Source organism: Miniopterus natalensis, chromosome 22, assembly GCF_054644295.1.
Source record: "Miniopterus natalensis isolate mMinNat1 chromosome 22, mMinNat1.hap1, whole genome shotgun sequence".
In the NCBI taxonomy this organism is placed as follows: domain Eukaryota; kingdom Metazoa; phylum Chordata; class Mammalia; order Chiroptera; family Miniopteridae; genus Miniopterus; species Miniopterus natalensis.
Genome location: NC_142102.1, coordinates 3239235 through 3259788, shown reverse-complemented (window position 1 = coordinate 3259788; position 20554 = coordinate 3239235). Strand labels below are relative to the sequence as shown.

The 20554-nt window shown below is 54.8% G+C and overlaps 1 protein-coding gene across 3 annotated transcripts in view; it reads right to left on the bottom strand.

The window, feature by feature from the left end:
• Window positions 1-323: 323 nt before the first annotated feature.
• Window positions 324-20554, bottom strand: part of ADAMTS17 (ADAM metallopeptidase with thrombospondin type 1 motif 17) — a 155286-nt gene continuing 135055 nt past the window's right edge. For all 3 annotated transcript variants that reach the window (XM_087829135.1, XM_087829134.1, XM_087829136.1), the window contains 4 exons: window positions 15795-15999; window positions 12539-12691; window positions 4515-4692; window positions 324-3274 (listed from right to left, as the gene is read on the bottom strand). In XM_087829135.1, coding sequence (XP_087685261.1) covers window positions 3114-3274; window positions 4515-4692; window positions 12539-12691; window positions 15795-15999 — 697 coding nt within the window. In that variant the 3' untranslated portion in view covers window positions 324-3113. The remainder of the gene's footprint in view (window positions 3275-4514; window positions 4693-12538; window positions 12692-15794; window positions 16000-20554) is intronic.

Genomic DNA, 20554 nt, shown 5'->3' with positions numbered 1-20554 from the left:
GAGGCGGCTGCTGCTCCGAGGCAGACGCGCACTCAGCACAGCTGTTGGGCCTTTGCGCCCCCGCCCAGGGTTTTGCAACCACACAGGGAGGAGGCCTGGGCCTAAATGATTTGTTAGCGCTCGCTTGGGGAGACAGCCACCCGCCAGAACCGCATTTACCAGTGACCTCTGACCCTGTCCACAGCCAGGTCGGCAGCTCCCGCTCTCTGCAGCCAAGCCCCGGACAAGCTCTGCAACTGCCCCCGGGGGACGGGACACGGCCTCCCTCGCTCAGCTCTCGAGGACCAGCGTTCGTCTTTTACTTCACAGACAGCTTAAAACTGTTATGGAAAAACATTTTATTAAACATATTCAGCTCGCTTCCAATGAAATGATTAATTTTTTTCATTTACAGTGGTGTCCGAAGTTCGTCTTCTGTGTGTGTGTGTGTGTGTGTGTGTGTGTGGTTTTTTTCTTCTTTCGAAACCAGCACCAAAAAGTCAAACAAAAATACCACGGGTACAGTACGTAATGTAAGTTAACTAATGGAAACTATATACATTTGACTCTGGAGAGAACAAAGAAGTGACGTTATTGCCACCGAGATCGTTCCCTGTGTGCCGAGAATATCAAGCCATGGTCGATCGAGAGGGCTTCACTTGCACCAACGAAAATAGCACCGTGAGATCGTAAGACTCTGGAGTCAGCGGCACGTCTGTGCAGCCGCAAAGGTACAGTACTTGAGTGACAGACAGTACAGGGCATTGTTAACGACAAAGAAACGTCACCGTTGCCATCGCAGGGTGTCAGTGTCTCCTGAACAAAGCGGGGCAGGAACGTCACGGTGGCGGCACCGAGGTGGGGCCCCGCCCGTGCCGTGAGCGGAGGCGGGTGGTGAGCTTCCGGGCGCCAGCGCGAGCTGCAGGGCTCGGGAAGCCGTGGACTTCAGGGACCCGATGGGGTGTTTAATAACAACCGGATCAATCGTTTGCACTCTGAGGGTGTGAGGCCCTTGCCAGGGGCGCCCAGTTGGTACAGTCAGGGTGGCCAGGAGCAAACGCAGAGGCGCCAGGCAGGGAAAGCGCTCGCCTAAGAGCACAGGTGCCTGCCCAGCTCTCGCGGGCCTGGTGACCCATGCAGGCTCGGCTGCCCTGGCTTCCTCAGCTGGCTCCACCGGCTCCGTCCATCTGTGCTGAGCTACAGAACATTTGGGGCTGAGAAAAAGCAAAGCCCTAGCTCCCCGAGATTTAAGGGTTTTGTGGGGACGTAGCTTTGGGGTGTCTGCCGGTGGCCGAGCCTGCGCTGGGGAGCACAGCGCTTTGCAGCTCTTGTGGCTAGAGCTGGCGGGTGACATTACAGGGTGGGCGGCCCCAGCCTGGAATTCTCCCGCTTCTCTCTGCAGAGCACCGAGGGAGGTCTCTCCATACTCCTCACTGGTTCCGGCGAGGCTACGTCGAGTCCCGGCCGTCCCTTCCACCTCGCAGCCTCTGGGGTGGTAAAAACCCCAAACCAACACCCGGCCCCTGGCGCAGGCTGGAGAGGGCAGAGCGTTTGGTTTGTCGCTGTGATGTAAGCTGACCAGAAAGTTGTGACGTACAAACACAAACACAGATACACAAACAGCACCAGTAAGTGTAGAGGCGCCTGGAGAAGATCCATGGACAGCAGCCTAAGCGAGACCCTCTGGGATCACGGAGGAGGTGGGCTCCTCACAGCAAAGTCCTTGAGCATTAGCACCCATCCAGCACCCACCAAGCTGCTCAGCAGAACAGACCTCCTGGCATCCAGGGTCCCTGTGCCCAGGCGAGGGCCCCCCGGAGCGGCAGGGTCCTGTCGTCTTCTGTGCTCTCAGAGGCCACTCGGGTCATTTGCCCAGGCTCCAGAGAGGGCACAGCTCTGTTTTGAGGGGTGAAGGGACTGCGGGAGGGAAAGACCTTCTCCGTGCTTTTCTGAGTGTCATTCTTGCCCCACTGGGAAGATGGGTCAATCATGTCAGCATGACAAGGTCTGAGCTACCGGAAGGCTCTCTTCCATCTGTCCTGACTGATCTCCTCCCCGATCCTCGCCCACCCGGCGGAGCGGCCCCTGGAGGAAACCCACCCCATGATGGGCGAAGCCGCCAGGCCCGAGCGCCAGTCTTCGGAGGTTCTGCAACTTCAGATAGATGGCCAAGGTCAATAGGAAGCCGCCCCATAAGGTGCGAATTTTACGAAGTTCTGGCTAGAGCAGAGGTCCCCAGAAGGGAGAGGGGAGCCCCGCACACCTGACAGAGCTGTCCCAAGCTCCCCTGCGTGCCAGGAAGCGATTCCATAGCCGAAAGGAGCACGTGTCCCATGTCACAGCGCCGTGAAGAGAGGCTCTTCTGTTCCCCTATGTGGTGGGCAGCAGAGACGTGGAAACTAGATGCCTCCCCAAACCCAAACCCTTCTAGAACATGCTCCCCCACGTGGCGGATGCAGAACGACTTGGCCCTGGTCTCCTTGTTGGCTTACGCAGACCCAGACTCACAGAACGAAGACTTCCAGGGCAAGGCCTGGGGTCTAGAGGACCTGTTCTCAGCGACAGGCAGAAAGGCAAAGTCACTGTGTTGTCGCGAGGGTCCCGGTGGCCCGGCCCCTCCGGAGAAGCCACTAGCAGAGGCTTGTCGACATCCGTCCTTCTGCCCAGGGTGTCACTGGCTTTCAGAATAAAGCCCGTTTTAATGTCAAATGTCTCATTTTGGATATTCCCCCGTGGTACGTGAAGCACTGGGAATTCAGACGTCGGGAGGAAGCCGGAGGCAGCCAGTGACGTCTCGCTCCGTCAACAGTTGTCAGAAGTGCTCTCTTTGAGGTACATGGAAACTTAGAAACTACGCTTATTTTGTGATGTATGCCTATTTCTTCCTTACTGTAGAAAGCCATCCAGTGGCTCTTAATATATTAAGTATAAAAGCACTAACGGCAAACGTCAAGTCCACGCTCAAGTCCTAGGGGGACTGGACCCCCGGGACGGCCTGCGGGCGAGCGGCGCGGTGCTGTGGGTCCCAGCTGCGGGACTGGTGTGCTCTCGGGTGGGCGGGCGGGCTTTCAGGCGGCCCTGTCATCAGGACTCGGGCCTCGCGCGGGAGCATTGTGGGACCGCGGGGGTGCGTGTCATGAGCTTGGCGGTGGCCGGCGCATCTTGTTGGCGTAGAAGTCCCTGCATGTCTGGCAGCACCGCTGATACCACCGCATGTCCTGGCAGAGGTTCTTTTCTCGGATGACCCGACAGTACACAGTCCACTGGTCCCGCGTGCATTTGTAGGTCAGAGCAGCTAAGGGGGCGGTGGAGAGAGAAAGCCCAGGGGTTACAGACGGCATGGGGACATCATGACGCACGCACAGAGGTGGCCTGTAGCCTGACACATGCTGGGCTGCCCTCACCGGTGCCCTCCGGAGCCTGGCAGAGACTGAGGAAGCAGGTCCCCTGCTGGGGACACTGTGGCTGCTGTTTCCTTCTACAGGGGACACACCCCTGTGTCCAACTTGACCACTTGGCAGAGTTTAGTGGCGTGACTGCCTCCTTGGGGCGAGGGCACTGCCCACCCTGCTTCTGACCTAAGTGACGCTTACTGTCATTTTGTGCCAGGAGATGTCATCACTATTGGCACTTATGAAACACAAGGGCACAGGGCACTGAAGGTCACAGGGCCCACACAAGCACAGGGTCACAGCATAAGCAAGGGGGTGAGTCGCCTGCAGGGTCTTGGTCCTGCAGAGAGGAGGTCCTGCCCAAGGGAGGTCTCTGGGGGATGCCAAGGGGGTTTGTGCATGCAGCAGCCTGGGGTGCACCTCAGCAAGCTCAAAGACCCCTGCCAGGGGAGCCGCTTAGAAGCCCCCTTCCTTCTGGTGGCATTCCAACATTAGGGAAAGGGACTTTGGTGGGAAAATATTCCCTGGGGATTTCTGTTTGGAAAAGCAGAACCTCTGTTTGAAAGCGTCATCAGATAAGTGTTAGATGTTTTAATCCTTGGGTCCCTGTCGGCCAGGGCCATGGCCTGCTGAGGGCTGGGTTTGGAGCTCTCAGGGTCCAGCTGCTCACACAAAAGGTCCCCGCTGAATTAAAGACCAAACCTGCCAATACTTCTCCTTCCTTCTCAAGCTTAGCTTAAGGAACATCCCATGTGGACGTCCCCAAGGATCCACAAATGACACCCCAGATCCTTCATTCCCAGAACAAAGTGCTTCCTTCTGCCCCCCCCCCCCCCGCCAGGGATTCTAAAACATCTGGACATTCTCCCATGTTCCCCAGTTGCTGGCAGAGGGGTTAACGGGACACTCGAGGTGCTGTGTTTGAGACTGAAGTGAGCAGACATTTTTTTCATGACAAGGAATGAAATTCCACCTCTGATGCTTCTGATCTTCTACAGAACTGACAAATGTCAGCCTCTCCAGGGCTCAGGTAAGACCCATGGAGGGGGCTTCCTGGCTCACCGACCCCACCGCCAGTGGGGACTTGCTGGCTAGGGGACAAGGCAGCCCTCAGAAGCAAGTGGGGCCAGCAGAGGCACTCACCGAGGCGAGGGGAGGTGATGGTGTTCACGTTGATCTTGTCGTTGCAGACCTCCTGGTGGCACTGTCTGTAGGCAGCTGGCTTCGAGAGGGCAGGGCACTCATTGCCATGGCGCCCGGTCACCTTGTGCATGCACTGCACCACACGGGACTGCAGGCCTTTCCCGCAGGTCGACGAGCACTGCCGGAGACAGGGACAGCCTGAGCTGGGGCCTAACCTGGGCTGGGGGGCCGTGACGACGGCCCAGTGATGTGGCCGCCCCAGGGCCTGGTCCCTGTGTGTCACTCACAGGTGCTTGAAATAACTGCAGAACAAGACGTCTTGGCTGTGCACCTGCTGCCTAATGAGAGACTGTTTCAAGATATTATGGACTGAATGTCTGTGCCCCCTTAACTGTCACACAAAGCCCTAACCCTCAACGGGTCGGCATTTGGAGGTAGGGCTTTTGGGAGGTGATTAGGTTTAGATGAGCTCATGAGGGTGGGGCTCCCATGGTGAGATTAGTGTCCTCAAAAAAAAAGGAAGAGAGATCAGAACTCCCTCTTTCCACAATGTGAGGACATAACTAGAAGGCAGCTGTCTGCAAGCCAGGAAGAGAGCCCTCACCCAGAACCTTGACCCTGGACTCTCAGCCTCCAGAACTGTGAGAAATACCATGTCTGCAGTCTATATACAGGTGATAGGCGCGCTCAAGTATAAGGGGTGAAGGCTTTGCTCAAAATTATTCTTAGAAAAGTGTAAGTTATGTTACACTGAAGTAAGAAAAAAACCTCTCACGGGGCAGAAGGAAGGGGTGACTGGAATTATTTCATACCAAGATCACTGTGGGTGGAAAAAAAAAAAAGAGGCAAAGAAATGGGATCATCCTTCCCTGGAGGCAGGACTTCATAATCACAAACAAGGGAGGAAGGTGTGGAAATGTTAAAGATCACGCACGAGAGCAATCTGGTTAAGTGGATCTACCCCGGAAATGGGGAGACCAGGCCAGCAGGCTAAGTAAAGGAAGCAGCTAAGCCCTGGTGCAGAGCAAAACCCTGTGAACACAGAGCACAGTCACGCCAAGATGGAGTCACACCAACGCAGAGCAGTGTCGTGCCAACACGGAGCAAAGTCATGACAATAGAGCAAAGTCCTGCCAAGTCCTGCCAGTGTTACAACATGCCAACGTTATGCCACAGCTTGCAAGTGAACCGCCGAAGGGAGCAGCACGGACACATTCGGATACAGGCGGCATGCAGCGAGCTCAGCTGGCAGTGACGGGCACACCCTGGCAAACGGGACAGGTGACTCAGGAAGCAGAGTGATGACGACACAGGCAGACGCGAGGTTGTCAGGTGGCACCTCACAAACCCGCTTCTACCCCGCCGTTTCTGACCCTGTACAAGCAGCGATTTCATCAGCTCCAGCTTTATAATGCGCTCGAGACAGAAAATAACAATGTTTCTAATATAGATCTATAACTTTAATTATGAAGGTTAGGGTAAGTTACATATTTTAAGTAAGCGTTTGACTAGTCCACCTATGCCATTAAAGACTTTTATATCTAAATGGGTCATAAAATTAAAAGAAAAAAAACACCCTACTGCCTGAGAAAATGGGATTGCCATGTACTCAGGGCCTTGTTTCTGTGACCATTTGGCACTAGCGAGAGCCATGGAAGCAACACCAACATCCCTTTTCTCATCATATCTCGACGTGGACCATGGCCCGGTACCACCTGTTGCAGGAGACCCGCCCAGGAGGGGGAGCTGGGTATCTTCACAGTCCTTCTCGGAGGAACATGGGACAGGTGACTGTTGGGTTTTCAGGTCCCTAGGAGACTGCACAGGCTAATGAAGGAGACGCCTGCCGTGTGCCCGTCTGGCTCCCATGGTTCCCCCTGCCACCAGGCACCCAGGCCCTGCCAGCTGGGCAGTCGGCCTGGCTGAGTCACTTCCTGGCCAGGACACCAGCAAGGGCTTCGATGCCTTTTGCAGGTGTCGCTGTTATGCATGTGAGAAATCGGGCGAGGCCTCAGTCCTGTGGGTCTATTAAAACCAAGTGCAAAATTAACAGGGTCTCTGCCCGGAAATGATCAGTGACCATCGTAAAACTCAGGTGTTTGGTTGGGGTAGCCTCAAGGGCTAATTTCCCCTCAGACAGTTTTCAGTCTTGTTTCACATGCTTTGGGCTGGGGGTGGGGTGGGTGGGTGGGTAGCACTCATGACACCCCTAGCATGGGCGGAAGGCGTGCTCACTCCTCCTGCAGGCTCGCCAGAAAGATTCCACTGTGGTCCTGAGGCTGACATTGGCCACCAAGCTCAGCAGGGGTCAGTGTCTTGCCCGAGGTAAGGTGATTAGTGGATGGAGACAAGGGACAGGCCCCAGCTGCCTGTAGGATTCAGAGGTTGTCCTGGATGGCGACTGCGTGAGCGGCCAGAAATAAAAAACCCCAGGTCATTGTCCTGCTCGACCGTGTATTTCTTCATTGTCTTTCCTAGCACGGGTCACTGGCTTCTATTCCAGTCTGGAAAAAGAACTGCTCCACGAGCTCATGGAAAGGGCCTCCCAAGTTCTCCCATGGAGACACAAGTGTCTGTGCTCACGGCTCTCCAGCACCTCCAGGAGCCAGGGCCAGGCCAGGCGAGAGGCCAGGGGCCACCCAACAGCTGCAGGGGCACTTGGGACCCTGCAGACCCTGCCCCTCCCAGGGGTTAAGTCTTGGCTTAGGTTTTGCTAAATTTTAGCTGGAGCCCTGGGGGCTGCTGCACACACAGTCCTGGGCTGTGAATGGCCCGAGCACGCGCGCGCGCGCACACACACACACACACACACGCACACGGAAGAACCTGTGAGAGCCTCTGGTGTTTGCTTACCCGCCTGGGAACCGCTTGAGCTGGTCCCACAGGGGCTGCTCCAGTGTGTTCGGTGGGAGGACACACGGGCTACAAAGAGGCAAGTAACCAAACTGTCCCCGTTTTTGCTCAGTACTCGTGTGTGCACCTATATAGGAGTTGCTAAGACCAACTGTGAAAAAAATTCACCGTGCTATCATCCGGTGTGCAGGACGTATTTTCTCTTCTGTGTTTTCTATAGTAAGAGAGGGTTACCTACGTAATTTAAAACATCGAAAGACTCCATCAGTGACCCTTTGATGTAGCCGCCACCTTCCAAACTGGCTGCATTTTCATGAGTCGAAGTGGTGCCTACCTGGCCTAAGGTCCATGGGTAACCACGCCCCCTGGGGCCGGAGTTTCACCAGGGAAGGATCATGGCTGCCCCCCCACTTGCTGCCTGTATGACCCTGGGCAAGTTGCTTAACTTCTCTGAGCCTCAGTTTCACTATTTGTGGCTTGAGGTTAATAAAGCTTTCCTTGCAGAATGGTTTCCATGATTAGAGACAGCTTAGAACAGGTGCTGAGCAGGGAGACTGGGATGGAGAGGCCCCCAATAAGCGCTGCTATTAACGACAATAGCAAGCACGGGGCCAAGAGCAGACAGGGCTGATGGAGTCCCTGGTGTCCAGGAAGGTGCACTGAGTCACCTGGCCTATTGCTGAGTGCTCCCAGGTGGCCAGGCCTGTCATTGGGGCTCTGCAGGCAGGTATGGACGCCCACCTTTGCCTGGCTCCAGGCACTGACCTGGCAGCTCAGCCAGGAGACCCTGGGAGCACAATTAGAGGCCAACGTGGCCCTGAGGACAAACACGATTCCAGACAGGTCTGAGGGTTGCTTTTGCACGGCCCCCTCCTGTCACCTGATCTCGTCACATTAAGGATGACAGGCACACGCAACAAATTCCATCTCTGTCCACCCCCACCCCACCAGGCCTCGGCTTTAATTAAACAGCGAGGAGACCGCCTGCCTGGGTGTCCCGATAGCATCGGATTAGCCCCGAGCACAGGAGCGAAGCCATTTTTCAGGCTTTTAAAAGCCAAGCAAACAGATCTATAAAAGAAAAGGAAACATATCTGGTCTTGTTTGAAGCACTCTTTCCCTGCTGGGTGGCTTTTTCAAGCCGTTAATTACATTAACATTTAATGGGGCTCCCGAGACACAGGAAACTGAGACAGAAAGGGAGTGGACCATAAATCCACCCGAACAGCTCCCTGCCTGGCTGGGGACCTGAAGGAAGCGCAGCCCCTCGTTCCCCTGGTGACCTGCCACCCGACCCAGGGGCCCTTCCCCAGCCCAGGGCGGGGGGCGCCAAAAACATGGGGGTGAAAGTTCCCCGGGAAGAGCAACAATGAAATAAGAAAACTGTGGTGTGCAGAGAGCAAAAGGAAACAAAGGAAAGGGCAAAATTTGATCTGGATACGCTGAAAGGCTTGGGTGTCAGTTATGGAGCGACAGGGCAAGGGAGGATTCCCTCTCTGTAGACGTGAGTTTCCTGCAGAAAGGGGGAAAGACCTTCTGTTCGCTCGTTCCTCTGACCCAGGTGACAGGGAGATATTTGGCGAGCGTCACGGGCCTGGCTTTTTTGGAATAATCCGTAATGATAACATAATGATAATAGCCGCAGGGCCTGGCTTCCGCACACCAACTGTGAGCTGCGGATGGGGCCTCGGTCCCCTCTCATCCTTACACTGACAGCCCAAGTGGCCAAAAGCAGTGCTGGGAGCATAGTAGGTGGACAATAAGCAGGAACCAAAGGCATGCACGGCGTCTCCGAGAGGCGGAACGTGAGGCCAGGGCGTCTGTGTCACTCTTCCCAGGGGACGGGCCTTCCACCCTGGCCTCGGCCCTCCCTGGGCCCCCACTCCCCTGGCCACACTTCCCCCTGCAGGGAGGGACCAGGTCTCTGTCATCACACGCAGGCCGGGCCCTAATGACAGGCTCCCCTCTCCTCCCTCCCCCTGCCTGTAAAATCACGGCTATAAATAACACCAGATCCCAAAGGGATGTTTTGAGAGTCAGCTAAAGGAGGCTGCGAGAGTCTCGGGAGCAGGAAGATGCTGCAGGAACGTTACAGATGTGCATGAGCTCTGGTTCCTAAAGAGAGGCCCAGGCGGGCCGTCCGCGGGCTCCGGGGGAGCGGGAGAGTAGGTCAGGGTGACCGTTTGTGAGGATGGACGCTCACTGCCCGGTGTCACCACCCCATGTTGTCTCTGAGCCATCCTCTGAGGGGCCCAGTCTGCCTGGGGCAGGTTTGGGTAACAGGATGAGGGCCGGGGAGAAAGGAGGGAAGGGAGGAAGGTGGGGGGCGGAGAGGGAGAGAGAGATGGAGGGAGAGAGGGACAGGGGGAGAGAACACCCCCCCCAGTAACTCAATTTTCTCTTTGTGCCTAACAGGCACTTGACTGGTGAAATATCAAGCACAGTTTTGACAGACTGCCCCCCAACTTGGCAAGAGCAACACAAACCTCGGAAGCTGTTGGAACCTGAAATAGCAGGTTTAAGCAATAATGAAAATCCCCACTGCCTCTGCTCCAGCCTCGGAACTGAAGATGCTATCTTAGACACCCCCCCTCACAGCCACCCCCACACACCCAACACCCCCCCCACACACACACACAGGCACACACCCTCCCCTTCAATTCACACTCCCTTTCGAGCTGCTTTCACCACTTCGGCCTTAGCTGTGGGTCCCCCCTATCTGACCTGCAGATTCAGGTTGGGACATTGCAGCCCGGGAACTACAAAGCCGAGGTGACCCCGATGACTGGGGCTGATCATCCCCTCCAGAGCCCCGGATGCTGGCTGGCAAGGCAGGAGCCTGGAGCCCGGGAGACTGCAGGGGGCACTGTCACTGTCTCTCTAGTCTGGTAACTTAACTCTCCTATCAGGACAGTTTCAAACCCCCTGCGCCCTGTTAGAGCCTCTCTGAGCCTCTGTTCCCGGTGATAATGGCCCTGCCCGGAGGGGCCTAGTGCTGGGAGGTGCAGGGCCCATAGCTGAGAGGAAACAATGCCAGGTGCCGCCAGACCTGCACTGACCGCACCTCACCTCTGCTTCCTGCCCGGCCACCTGTGGCCGCAGGAGTCACCCTTCAACGATACAGGCTGCGCTGAGCGTGTGACCTCTGCCCACTCCCCAACTGTAACGACGGCTCTGTTCCCACCCACGCCTGCGCGTCTGCTGTCTGGACAATGTTATTCTGCCCGTCAGTGTGTTGGACAGGCTCCCCCTCCGTGTCCTCGGTGACCTCTCAGGGACAACGGGACCATCTGCCACCGAACTTTCACGACTGCTTTCTGATCAGAACCTAGACTGGTGGCAGCGGGCCTCCATCTCCCTGGGCCACGCTGGGGACCCTTCTCAAGCTGGTTTTGGATACGCTTGGACATGAGACAACATTTCCTGGCATGGTTCTAGAAAAGGCTGGGCAGCCCTATGGGTAAGAGGAAGGTAGGTCAGAACAGGCCAGTCCTGGGGACTGTCTCTCCCAGCTGTGGGACCACTGGGTGACAGGCTTGAGGCAGGGAAGTGGCTGAGCGGTCGAAGTGCTTAGTCACATGTACTGGCCCCTCGCGAGCTCTGAGCATCTCTGAGAGACAGGCAGAGCCAGCGTGTCAGGATTCCCGTGTCAGAGATAAAGAGACCGAGGGCCAGAGAGGTTCAGGCCCAGGAAACGGCGAACCAGAGCAGGAATTCGGCCCCTTCACAGCCCCATCCCAGGACTTGTGGTCCTAATGGCCTATTTCTTTTGTAAGAGCCTTTGTGTGAAGCCTCCCCCGCCACGTGGGATTCATCCCGGCCGCTCCGTGCTGAGCTTTATTACATCCCTAGGTCTGATCTGTGGATAAACTGGATTGCTGGGCCTCGGTCCTGTTGCTTTGTTCACGTTTTCTGACCCGGGGGTAAATAGGAAGGAGTGTTTTTGGTTTTCCTTGAATTCACTGTCATCTGGGTGCTGGAACCTGAGAAATTTGGCTTTTATGCATCCCAGGGGTTTGGAGGAGTTTGAATTCTGATGTGGGGGGCATGCATTTCTGCAAAGACAAGATTCCAATAAGTTTTGCTTTCCAGCAGGCAGACCATTCCTTCCTCTGTAAAGCAAAGGCACTAAGTGAGTCACCTCCGAGCCCGGCAGGTAAATGACAGGCCGAATGGCTGCCAGAGCCTGGGGAGTGGAGACCCGTGGCCTGGGGAGCCGCGCCAGCCTCTGCCGGGCCCAAGTCACAGCGGCCACGCGTGATGCGAGGCAGGTGTCCGCAGAGAAGCCACAGCCCAAACTTCCAGGGGAAACGTTCCCATTTTTAAATGTTAACAGCGAACCCCGAAATATTTAGGAGACTGTGCAGGCCACACAAACACTGGTGCCTCTCAGACCCCAGGGTTAAGAGACATCGAGAGAACCAAATGGGGAGTTTTCAGTGGCCAAGGCCATGAGAAAACACAACTGGAAACTGCGTTCTCCTCGGAAACTGTCATTAGAAAATTAGACATGAGAAAATTTCATTCGACATTTCACAGTTTAGGGGAGAAGCCCTCTAGAGGACCTACTGTTTGGGTCTCACGTGTGAACAACAGTGCTCACCCAGTTCCCAGTAAACGGGCACCCGTCAAGCATCAGGCGAACAGGTACAAGGCAGGTTAAATGGCAAAGATCCTGTGACTCATTCCAATGCTGACCAACCCTGTGCTGTGTCCCCAGGGGCAAGGCCTGGCTGTGGGAGATGCTGTCCTTTCTCCCAGCTGTGGCCCTCCCTCTGTGCCCCTCACCCAAGTGTATCACAACAATGAGAGTGCTGTTTGCCCACAAGCCCCGGCTGTGTGGCTTGGCCAAGGCTCCCACCGGTTTATGAGGCTTTTGTGACAACCGGGTGACCGAACCCTTGCGGGATGCTGGGGCGCAGCTGGCATGCCTCACGGGACGGCAGGCTGGCATCCGGGCACCCCGCTTTGTGCTCTGGGGGGGACATTCATTCCCTTTCAAATTACACACCATGTGGGGTCACCGGCAGGTGCGGAGTTTGGAAAGGAAGTGAGTTTGCCTGGTCACTCAGGGACCTACCTCATCGAAACAAAGCCCACAGGGACAGCGGAGTTCCCGCCTCGCGTCCCCGCACAGCTGGGGCGGGATGGAAGTCGGGTGCCGGACTCACCTTGGACCAGTCCCCGGTTCTCCACTCGTAGCAGCCAGAGTAGTCCTCGCACGCCTCCTCGGCCTTGGGCCTGGTGGACGCGTCGCATTTCCCTTGGGAGTTGGTGCAGGTCACGGTCCGCTTCTGCGTCCCTTTGCCACAGCTGGCGGAACACTGCAAAACACAACTCGGATACTGAATCCGGTGCCGCTCAGCTCAAGGCCTTCAACCCCTAGTGAGTCCCCACCCAGTGCCAGACCCAGGGGAGTGAAGTTTAAGTCCAAAGACCAATGCCGCAGATGAGTTCAAAGGACAGGTGCTGATGGACCACCGAGGGAGCAGGAACAGTAGTCCGGTGGAGCCAGGTGAGGAAGGCAATGCAGGGAGGTCTAGGCCCCTGGCTCTTCCCACCGGGCTGTGGGGGGATTCGGAGGGGGATTCGGAGGGTGACTTCCTCCCAACAGCCGGGCCCCAGGGCTACTGTGGGGAGCCCTGTCACGCCAAAGTGGCACTAACTGGAGCCCCCACAACTCTCACTCCCTTTTTCATAATCGCCTGATTTACCTAAAACACGGGAGATGACAGCAATGATGTTTTTCAGCTTAAAAAAAAAAAAAAAGCTGACTTCTGCAAAAATGCATATAAGGGACTCACGTTATTCTTTGTATTTCTGTTATTAACATTTACCCCCAAATGCTGTGGTGCTTTACTTGTCCTGTGCATGCAATTTAGCTCCGTCTGAAGGTCCCATTAGGTTTTCTTCTTTCTCTTTTTCTGAGGCTAATTTAGACCGGCTTGTTTCAGCAGAAACCCTCGTGCTTCAGAACTGGCCGTGGCGTCGCGTGGGGGAGCTCGGAGAGCACATGTATTTATGATCCTGCGTGTGGGGTGAGCGGCGCATTTCAAGGGACACAGGGGGCCAGTCGAAGGCAGGTTTCCCACACAAGGCTGCCCGGGCAGGACAGGTCGGGCCAGGAGGCTGCTGCAGGGAGCCCTGGGCCACTGCGCTGAAGGGTCGTGCCCTGCCCGGCCACGCTCCCTGACCCTTTCCATCAGCTCTGGCCTCACCACTGACTCCTGGGCTCGTCCATGACACCGGCACCCACCCCACTGGCTCCCTCTTCAGCTAAGAGCCCTCTCCCCATTTCTGCCTGACTTTCCGCTTTGTCTGACTCTGTTCTGTGTCCCTTGTTCCTTTCCCATGAATTTCAAGCACGGACCGTCCCGCCTGTTTCTTGGCCAACCCCTTGGCGTGGCCCTTTTGACCAGCGGCCCACTGGCTGGAAGCCTGGGCCTGTGCGAGTTGCGGCTGCCTCGGAAGGGACTTAGAGGACGCTGTGCAGTTTCTCTCTTGGCTTCGGATCCAGGGATGGGGCCCTGGAAGCTGAGGACAGGGGACGGCCACCCCCTTTCTCTCGACATCTGCGCCTCAGTCTAGCGGTGCTGGAGAGCAGCTAGTGAGAGTGATCCGCTCTGCTGGCTGCATAAGGCAACCCCGTCAACAAACACCCTCCCAGGAGAAAGTCAAACCCAAGCGTTTCCAGGCGAGGAAATGTTAGAGGGGCTTCAGCCTTCAGCACGGACGAAGTGGTAGAAACACCAGTCTGGGAGCATGTGATGGGGGGTGGGTGGGGGGTGGACACTGGATTCCAAGCTCAATGTTTAGAAAGAAGCATTCAGCTCAAGTCTGGGCTGAGCCCGAGGGAGACTGATCGGCGTGGATAGGATTTCAGGGCGAGGATAGGACGTGACCAGGCACATAGACAGACAGAGATAGAGACGGTCCTATAAATCTTGTCCCAATTGTCTCACGTCTTCCGATATGGTGTTCTTCAATCCTATGCTGATAGTTGATAATGTCAGGCTTGGTTATTTTGGTAAAGAGGCATTCCCCCCCCCCACCCCAAGAAAGAATCTGAATGGAAAATTTATGGTTTTGATGAGATTAAAGCGTAAATCTTGTTTGGATCAACAGCCAGGTGATTAAGGCTCTAAGGCTCATGGGAAGTGGGTAAGGGGAGAGAGACTGCTTACCTAGCCCTGCCCCTCCAACCAGTATCCCCCTCCCCCAAAAAGGTCCCTGGAATGTTAAACTTACAAACCTAAGTCCATATAAATAAAAAAAAATCAAGCAAAAAATTTAAATTCTCTTCTTTTCTTAAAATATCATACAGGGTAGGTTAACCACGCAGGTCTTTAAACGGGGACATGTCAAGATCTGTCTGAAAAGTAAGCTTCGTTTTAGAACAGCCAAGGGCAGGCTTTTCATTCATTAAGAACGGGTTGAATGCTTTCTTATTCAAAATAATTCCAACTGTTTGGCAATAAAAAGGAACTTTAAAAATATTTTCCACACTGAACAGTGTCTTGGATTTAGCCTTTCTGACTTTCCTAGAACACATCTGATGGGGGACCCGGGGGGAAGCTGGCCCTTTATTCAGCTATTTTTTTGTTTTACAGCCAAACAATCAAAATCATTACTGCGAAGTCCATGCAAAGCCTCGAAGGATGCTGTTACCAAAGATAAAATGACACGATCAGCCTTCAAAATTAAAAACTGAAGGCTTAATTGACCTCTTTCCAAAATGGTTATGGCATGAGATTTAGAACTTGGACGAGCACAGTAAAAGCTGTCCCTCCCAGCATCTGCCTGCCGCTTGCAATCCACAGAGCCTGTCTCAGAGTCGAAGGAAAGCCCGTGAAACCACCGTCCCAATCTGACCACACCACAGTTCAAATGTGCCCAAAGGATGTTAAAGGTAGGCCTGTATACCTATGTATCTATCTATGCATCCACTATGTATCTACTATGTATCCACTATGTATCTACTATGTATCTATCTATGTATCTACTATGTATCTACTATGTATCTATATATCTATGTATCTATTTATGTATCTATCTATGTATCTACTATGTATCTACTATGTATCTATATATCTATGTATCTATTTATGTATCTATCTATCTATCCATCCATCTATATTTTCATTAGAAACGGGACCTAAAAATTCCGTGGTATATATTATCAAAAACCTATACATTATCAATAACACAGTATCCACGTTTTTTAGCCATGTTGTTATCTCAGATGGAATTTAAGAGCATGTGAGCCAGAACACAGCTTTGAGTTGATCTAGGGGCTTGCAAGGGCTGTGCTATGTGAAGATGTGTCATAAACAGGATGCAGGAAAAGGGACAATGGTGGGGTCTCTGTGGACAAGGGCCGGAGGCCCTGGTGGTGGTTTCGGCACCAGCAGTCGCCCAGGCACCCACCTGTGACCACTCAGACGCTTCCCAGATGGACAGGCAGTCCTGGCCTTCGCAGCTCTGCACTGGCGCTGGCCGGGGGCCTTGGCAGTAGAGGGGCCGTGTGGTGACGTGTGTGCCGTTCTGCAGCTGGTACACGCAGGTCACCTCCCGATGCTGGATGCCCTTCTCACAGGTCGCTGAGCAGGGGCTCCACGGGCCTGCCACCCACCTGTCCAGAAGGAGGAAAGACAGCGAGAGGATCGCTGCATGGAGAGGCCAGCTTCCCTGGAGGGCCCGCCACACAGATCACGGAATCTTAGGCCAGCGGTACGAGGGAGGGAGACAGAGGCACAGAGCTCTGCAATGGACTCTGGAAATAATTTCAGCGTATCAGAGCAGAGGGAGCAAGCTCTGCACAATTTTTGTGTGGACGTATATGCTCATTTCTCTTGGTTATATACCAAGGAGTGAAACTGCTGGATCACATGTTAACTCTACATTTAGCAGTGTGAGGAGCGACGGACTGTTTTCCCATAGCGCTGCATGAAGGTCTCAATTCTCCATCCTCAGACAGTTTTGCTATCGTCTGTCTTTTTTATTACAGCCATCCCAGGGGGTGTGACATGGGATGCAGGGGAGGGAAAGAGACTGGGAGTGGGAGGGGCCCGAGAGGGCTTCCAATGTGTCTGCACTGAAGTAAAGATGGCAACCACCAGGAAGATTTGTTAAAATCGGGAGGTACAGGCATGGGTGTTACCTAGTTAATCTCAGTACTTTTCTGTAAATAAGAAACATTTTATAGGAAAATTACTTACACAAATCAGAACCAGGCCAGCAGAGAGTCAGGGGTCCCTGACTGACTGACTGACTGACTGACACCACAAAGAGTGACCGTGACTGTGGTCCATGGAGAACGCAGGCCCAGCCTCAGGGCCGCCACTGGGTCCAGCCCACTGTTGCCATGGGGGTCAAGTGTGGCCACAGCTTTCCTTTTTCAAAGTAAAGCTAAAAAGTCCAGTCTGAGCGCAACCTCCTGATTTTAAAATGAACTCTAAGACCTTAAGACGCCTCTGGGGGCCAAGCCCGGTCTGCTGTGGAATTCGGCCCCACGCCTCCAGTCCGGGGCTTCACGCTTCACTGTTCTGCGAGGCAGCTGTGGCGGATCTGAACCTAACCCCAAGCGGCCACATGTGTATTTTCCTCTGACTCTCGCCTGAAGAGGCCACTGGGCACCATCGCTTGCCACATGGGCACCTGAGTCCTTGCGTTCTCCTTGGCTTTGGTCCCCATGCTCCTATCTCTCACACACGCAGGCACTCACATGCGAGCTTGTCTCTTGGCTGCCTTACTAGGCTGGACCCAAGTATTTTGCCCTAAAACAATTAGAAAAGTTAATCATGTGGCATGGTTCTCCCAAGACACTAGTATGAGCGGGACCGGCCCGAAACGAGCCCCAAAGTCCTAAACTGAGTGGGCTGCAGAAAATACCCGGAGGCCTCAGGAACACCAGCAGGAGTCCCTGCCCGGCTGTCCCGGCTGCCCTGCCCCACGAAATTATTCAAAGTGAAAATACGCCAGCGGACCCCCCGACACCCCACCCCACCGGCCGCTGCCCCACGTGGGCCATGATTTCCCAGAGCTCTCCGCAAAGGTCCCTAGGGCGGGTCTCCGGGCCAGAAGGAGCCGGCCCTGCACCTTCTGGAAGAGGGCGTGGAGGGGAAGGCCAGGCCGGCTGTGTGTTCAGGGGGACAGAGGCGGAGCTCCACGGGGACCTGCCCGGCGCTGGCCGCCTGCCCTTGGGGCTCGCCTGCCCTGCGAGGCTCCGGCACCAACTTTACAAGAACAGAGTCTGCAGTTCCCCCTGCTCCCCACCCACGACCACCTCTAACGGCAAGCCTCATGTCTGCTCCTCGAACCCCTCCTGCCAAAGGCGCCCCCCAACTCCCCCAGAGCAGACAGGAGCCGGCAAGGCCCCTGGACTACAATCTCCTGAGTGACTTTCCGTCGTCTATTTTGCATCCCTGTGCGTTAAAAGTGGCGGCCCTGCTGGTCGTGGCTCAGGGCAGCTGGCGACCCAGGACCCGCATCCAGCTCAGGGGCTGGCACCCTGCGGTGCCCACCTCCCTGCAGGGACTGAAATGACTGAGGGCCCTGAGTGGGCGTCACTTGTCATAATGGTCCCGTTCACACAACAGCTGCGACACTGGCAGCCACTTGCCTGACTGAGCCCACTTTTTCCCTGCTTCTCAGGTGCTGGGCGCTCTTGCCCCCCCCCCCCCCCGCTCCCCCTTCGTGCTCTACCGTGGCCGCCTCTCTTACTCTCCAAGTTCATCTCGGCCCCCTCCTTGGGTTGCTTTGGCAATTTTGCTCCCATGGCTCACTTTTATTTAATTTTGGGGGGCAGACATTACCTATGTCACAGTTTCCACAGATACCTTGAATGAGGGGACCTCTGACTCTCCACGCTGTGGGCTCTGGGCCTGTGTGATGGACAGCCCAGAGGACAGCAGAGGGTCCCACTTGCCTCTGCTTCTGGGTGGCTGAGGTCACAAGCCATTCCTTTTCTCCCACTGCCAAAGCCCAACGGCCCCTTGTTTTCCAGAGACCAGCCACTCAGGGTGAGATCTGCAGGTAAGCTCGAACTGCTCCCTGAGCCATGTTCAAGTAGTGGCTAAGTGCCACCAAGCCAACCCCCATGGGGATCTCAGACCTGTCCCCCTTCCCCATTCCCATGGCCACCCATGTAACAGCCTCCTAACAGGCTCCCCAGTGATTTCTTTTCCCTCCTAAGGAACCTAAATGCTTCTGGCACAGCTTCAGTCATGCGACGTCCTTACTCCAAAACCTTCAAGGGCTCCCTAGTGCCTCCTGTCTTTCGCACGCTGGGCCTGGCACTCAAGGCCCCGCCTGATAATGGAGACATCCCTTCAGCCACACTCATCCATAATTCCACCAAGGATTGCAGATGTTTTCAGGAATATATGCACGTTAATAAAACTAAGACTCTGGACTAAGGAAAATGAAAAGTAGGACAGATCGAGTTAAGGGAACTCCTCTCTCCGGGACCATTTGCTACTCCCTGACCTGGAGGTGCGATGCAGACACTGCCCCTCTGCCTGGAACACCTTCCTCATTTCTGTCTATGGGCCGATCTCATGTGCCTGCCCCCCAGGAGCTCCTCTCTAGGTCCCAGATGTGCCTTCCCCCCACCTCTGGCTCTTCTGTGATTCCCAAAACCCCCTGAGGGGTACTGTTTCCCCAAGATTATCCTCACCTCCTCCAGCTGAGAGCCTCCTAGGAGGCGAGAGTCCTGGTTCTCGTTTGGGCTCACAGGCTAAGTCTCTGATGACCTTGCTCATGAATCTCTTTCCAGGTTCTATTTTTCCATCTGTGAAATGGGATGAATGGCTCCTGCTCATTTGTTTCTCACATTCGGTGCCAACGCTCAGTCATACACGGCCAACCTGTTATCATCTGAGTATCCCCTTCTGGATCAACTGAGGCCCTTCGTGGGCACCTCACAGACCAGTCTGGGTTCTGAGCCACCCCTCCCAATACATCAACTCAGCCACAGCTTTCCCAGGCCACCCATCCCCTCCTCCGTGGGGGTGGGTGTCACTGAGGCGGCCTGTCCCGAGCGCATCCCAAACCTCGGCTCCCGCACGTTGGAGAGACACTGCGTATTAACGCGGCAGGCTAATAAAACCACTGGGAGTTTCCTATAAAAAGTTACAGTGGGCTACATCCACAATGAAATATTCATGCCCCTTCGTTCACTTCCCAGAACGCTTCCAACATCCCAACCACATGGTGTCACAGCAGATGCTGGGCAGATGTTCCTCGGGCAGGCAAACAAGAGACAGCAATTAGTCTCAATTAAGTTCTAAATAAATTATGTCGCGGGGACCTTTGGCCACTCGGCCCTGGGTGGTTCGCTGGGCCGCAGTCAGCGAACCGGGTCCAAGCCTACTTAGAAACGCTGGATGGCTTCGGATAGCTCATGTTCAGAGTAAATTGCACACGGTCTTGGCAGGAGAGGAAAACAATGCATAGACCAGAACCACTTTCCATCGGAGATAATTCTCTGTTAATAATTTTAATGGCTAACGAGCTACAGGAACCACATCCAGGAGTCCTCCAAGCAGAAAGGAAGGAGGCCCATTTTATCTCTTGGGCTTTCTTACGTCCACGGCGTTGGATCACCCTGCACGCGTTTCGGATTTTTGCTTCCCAAGGTATCGTGCCAGAGCGATCGGTTCTCACGAGAACACTGCTTCTTGCCCTTGATTTTAGAAATACTTTTTCCTACGTAGCTGTGACGCGAAGGTGCTTCCTTCTCACTGTCCCACCCAGAGGGACGCGTGAGACGGGCCGCCCCCCGCTCTGCCTTCAAGAACCTGAGGGGAGAGACTTCCTTCTACATCTAGTGGTACCGAGATTTGTGACATCTTTTCCCTCCTCCAGGGTTGCATGTTGTCAGTTTTTACTTTCAGGTGCACAGAAGAAAATGTTATTTCGGGGACTGTGGGGAATGTCACGATTATCACAGTCCATTGCCCTTGAGTGAAATGCTTGGGGGGGGCAGGGGTGTCACCCAGAGTCCGGACTTCTCTCTCCATCCCCAAAGGATTTTTCTGTGGACCATCCTCACTGGGCACCCAGCGGAGTTTTTTTTTTTAATTTAACTGATGCCGTGGTTGTCGATGAAGGAAACTGAGAAGTGATCTGACGCTTCCTACAATGACCTTTCCGGGGGTGTCCGGGGGATCTCTGTCTATACGTCC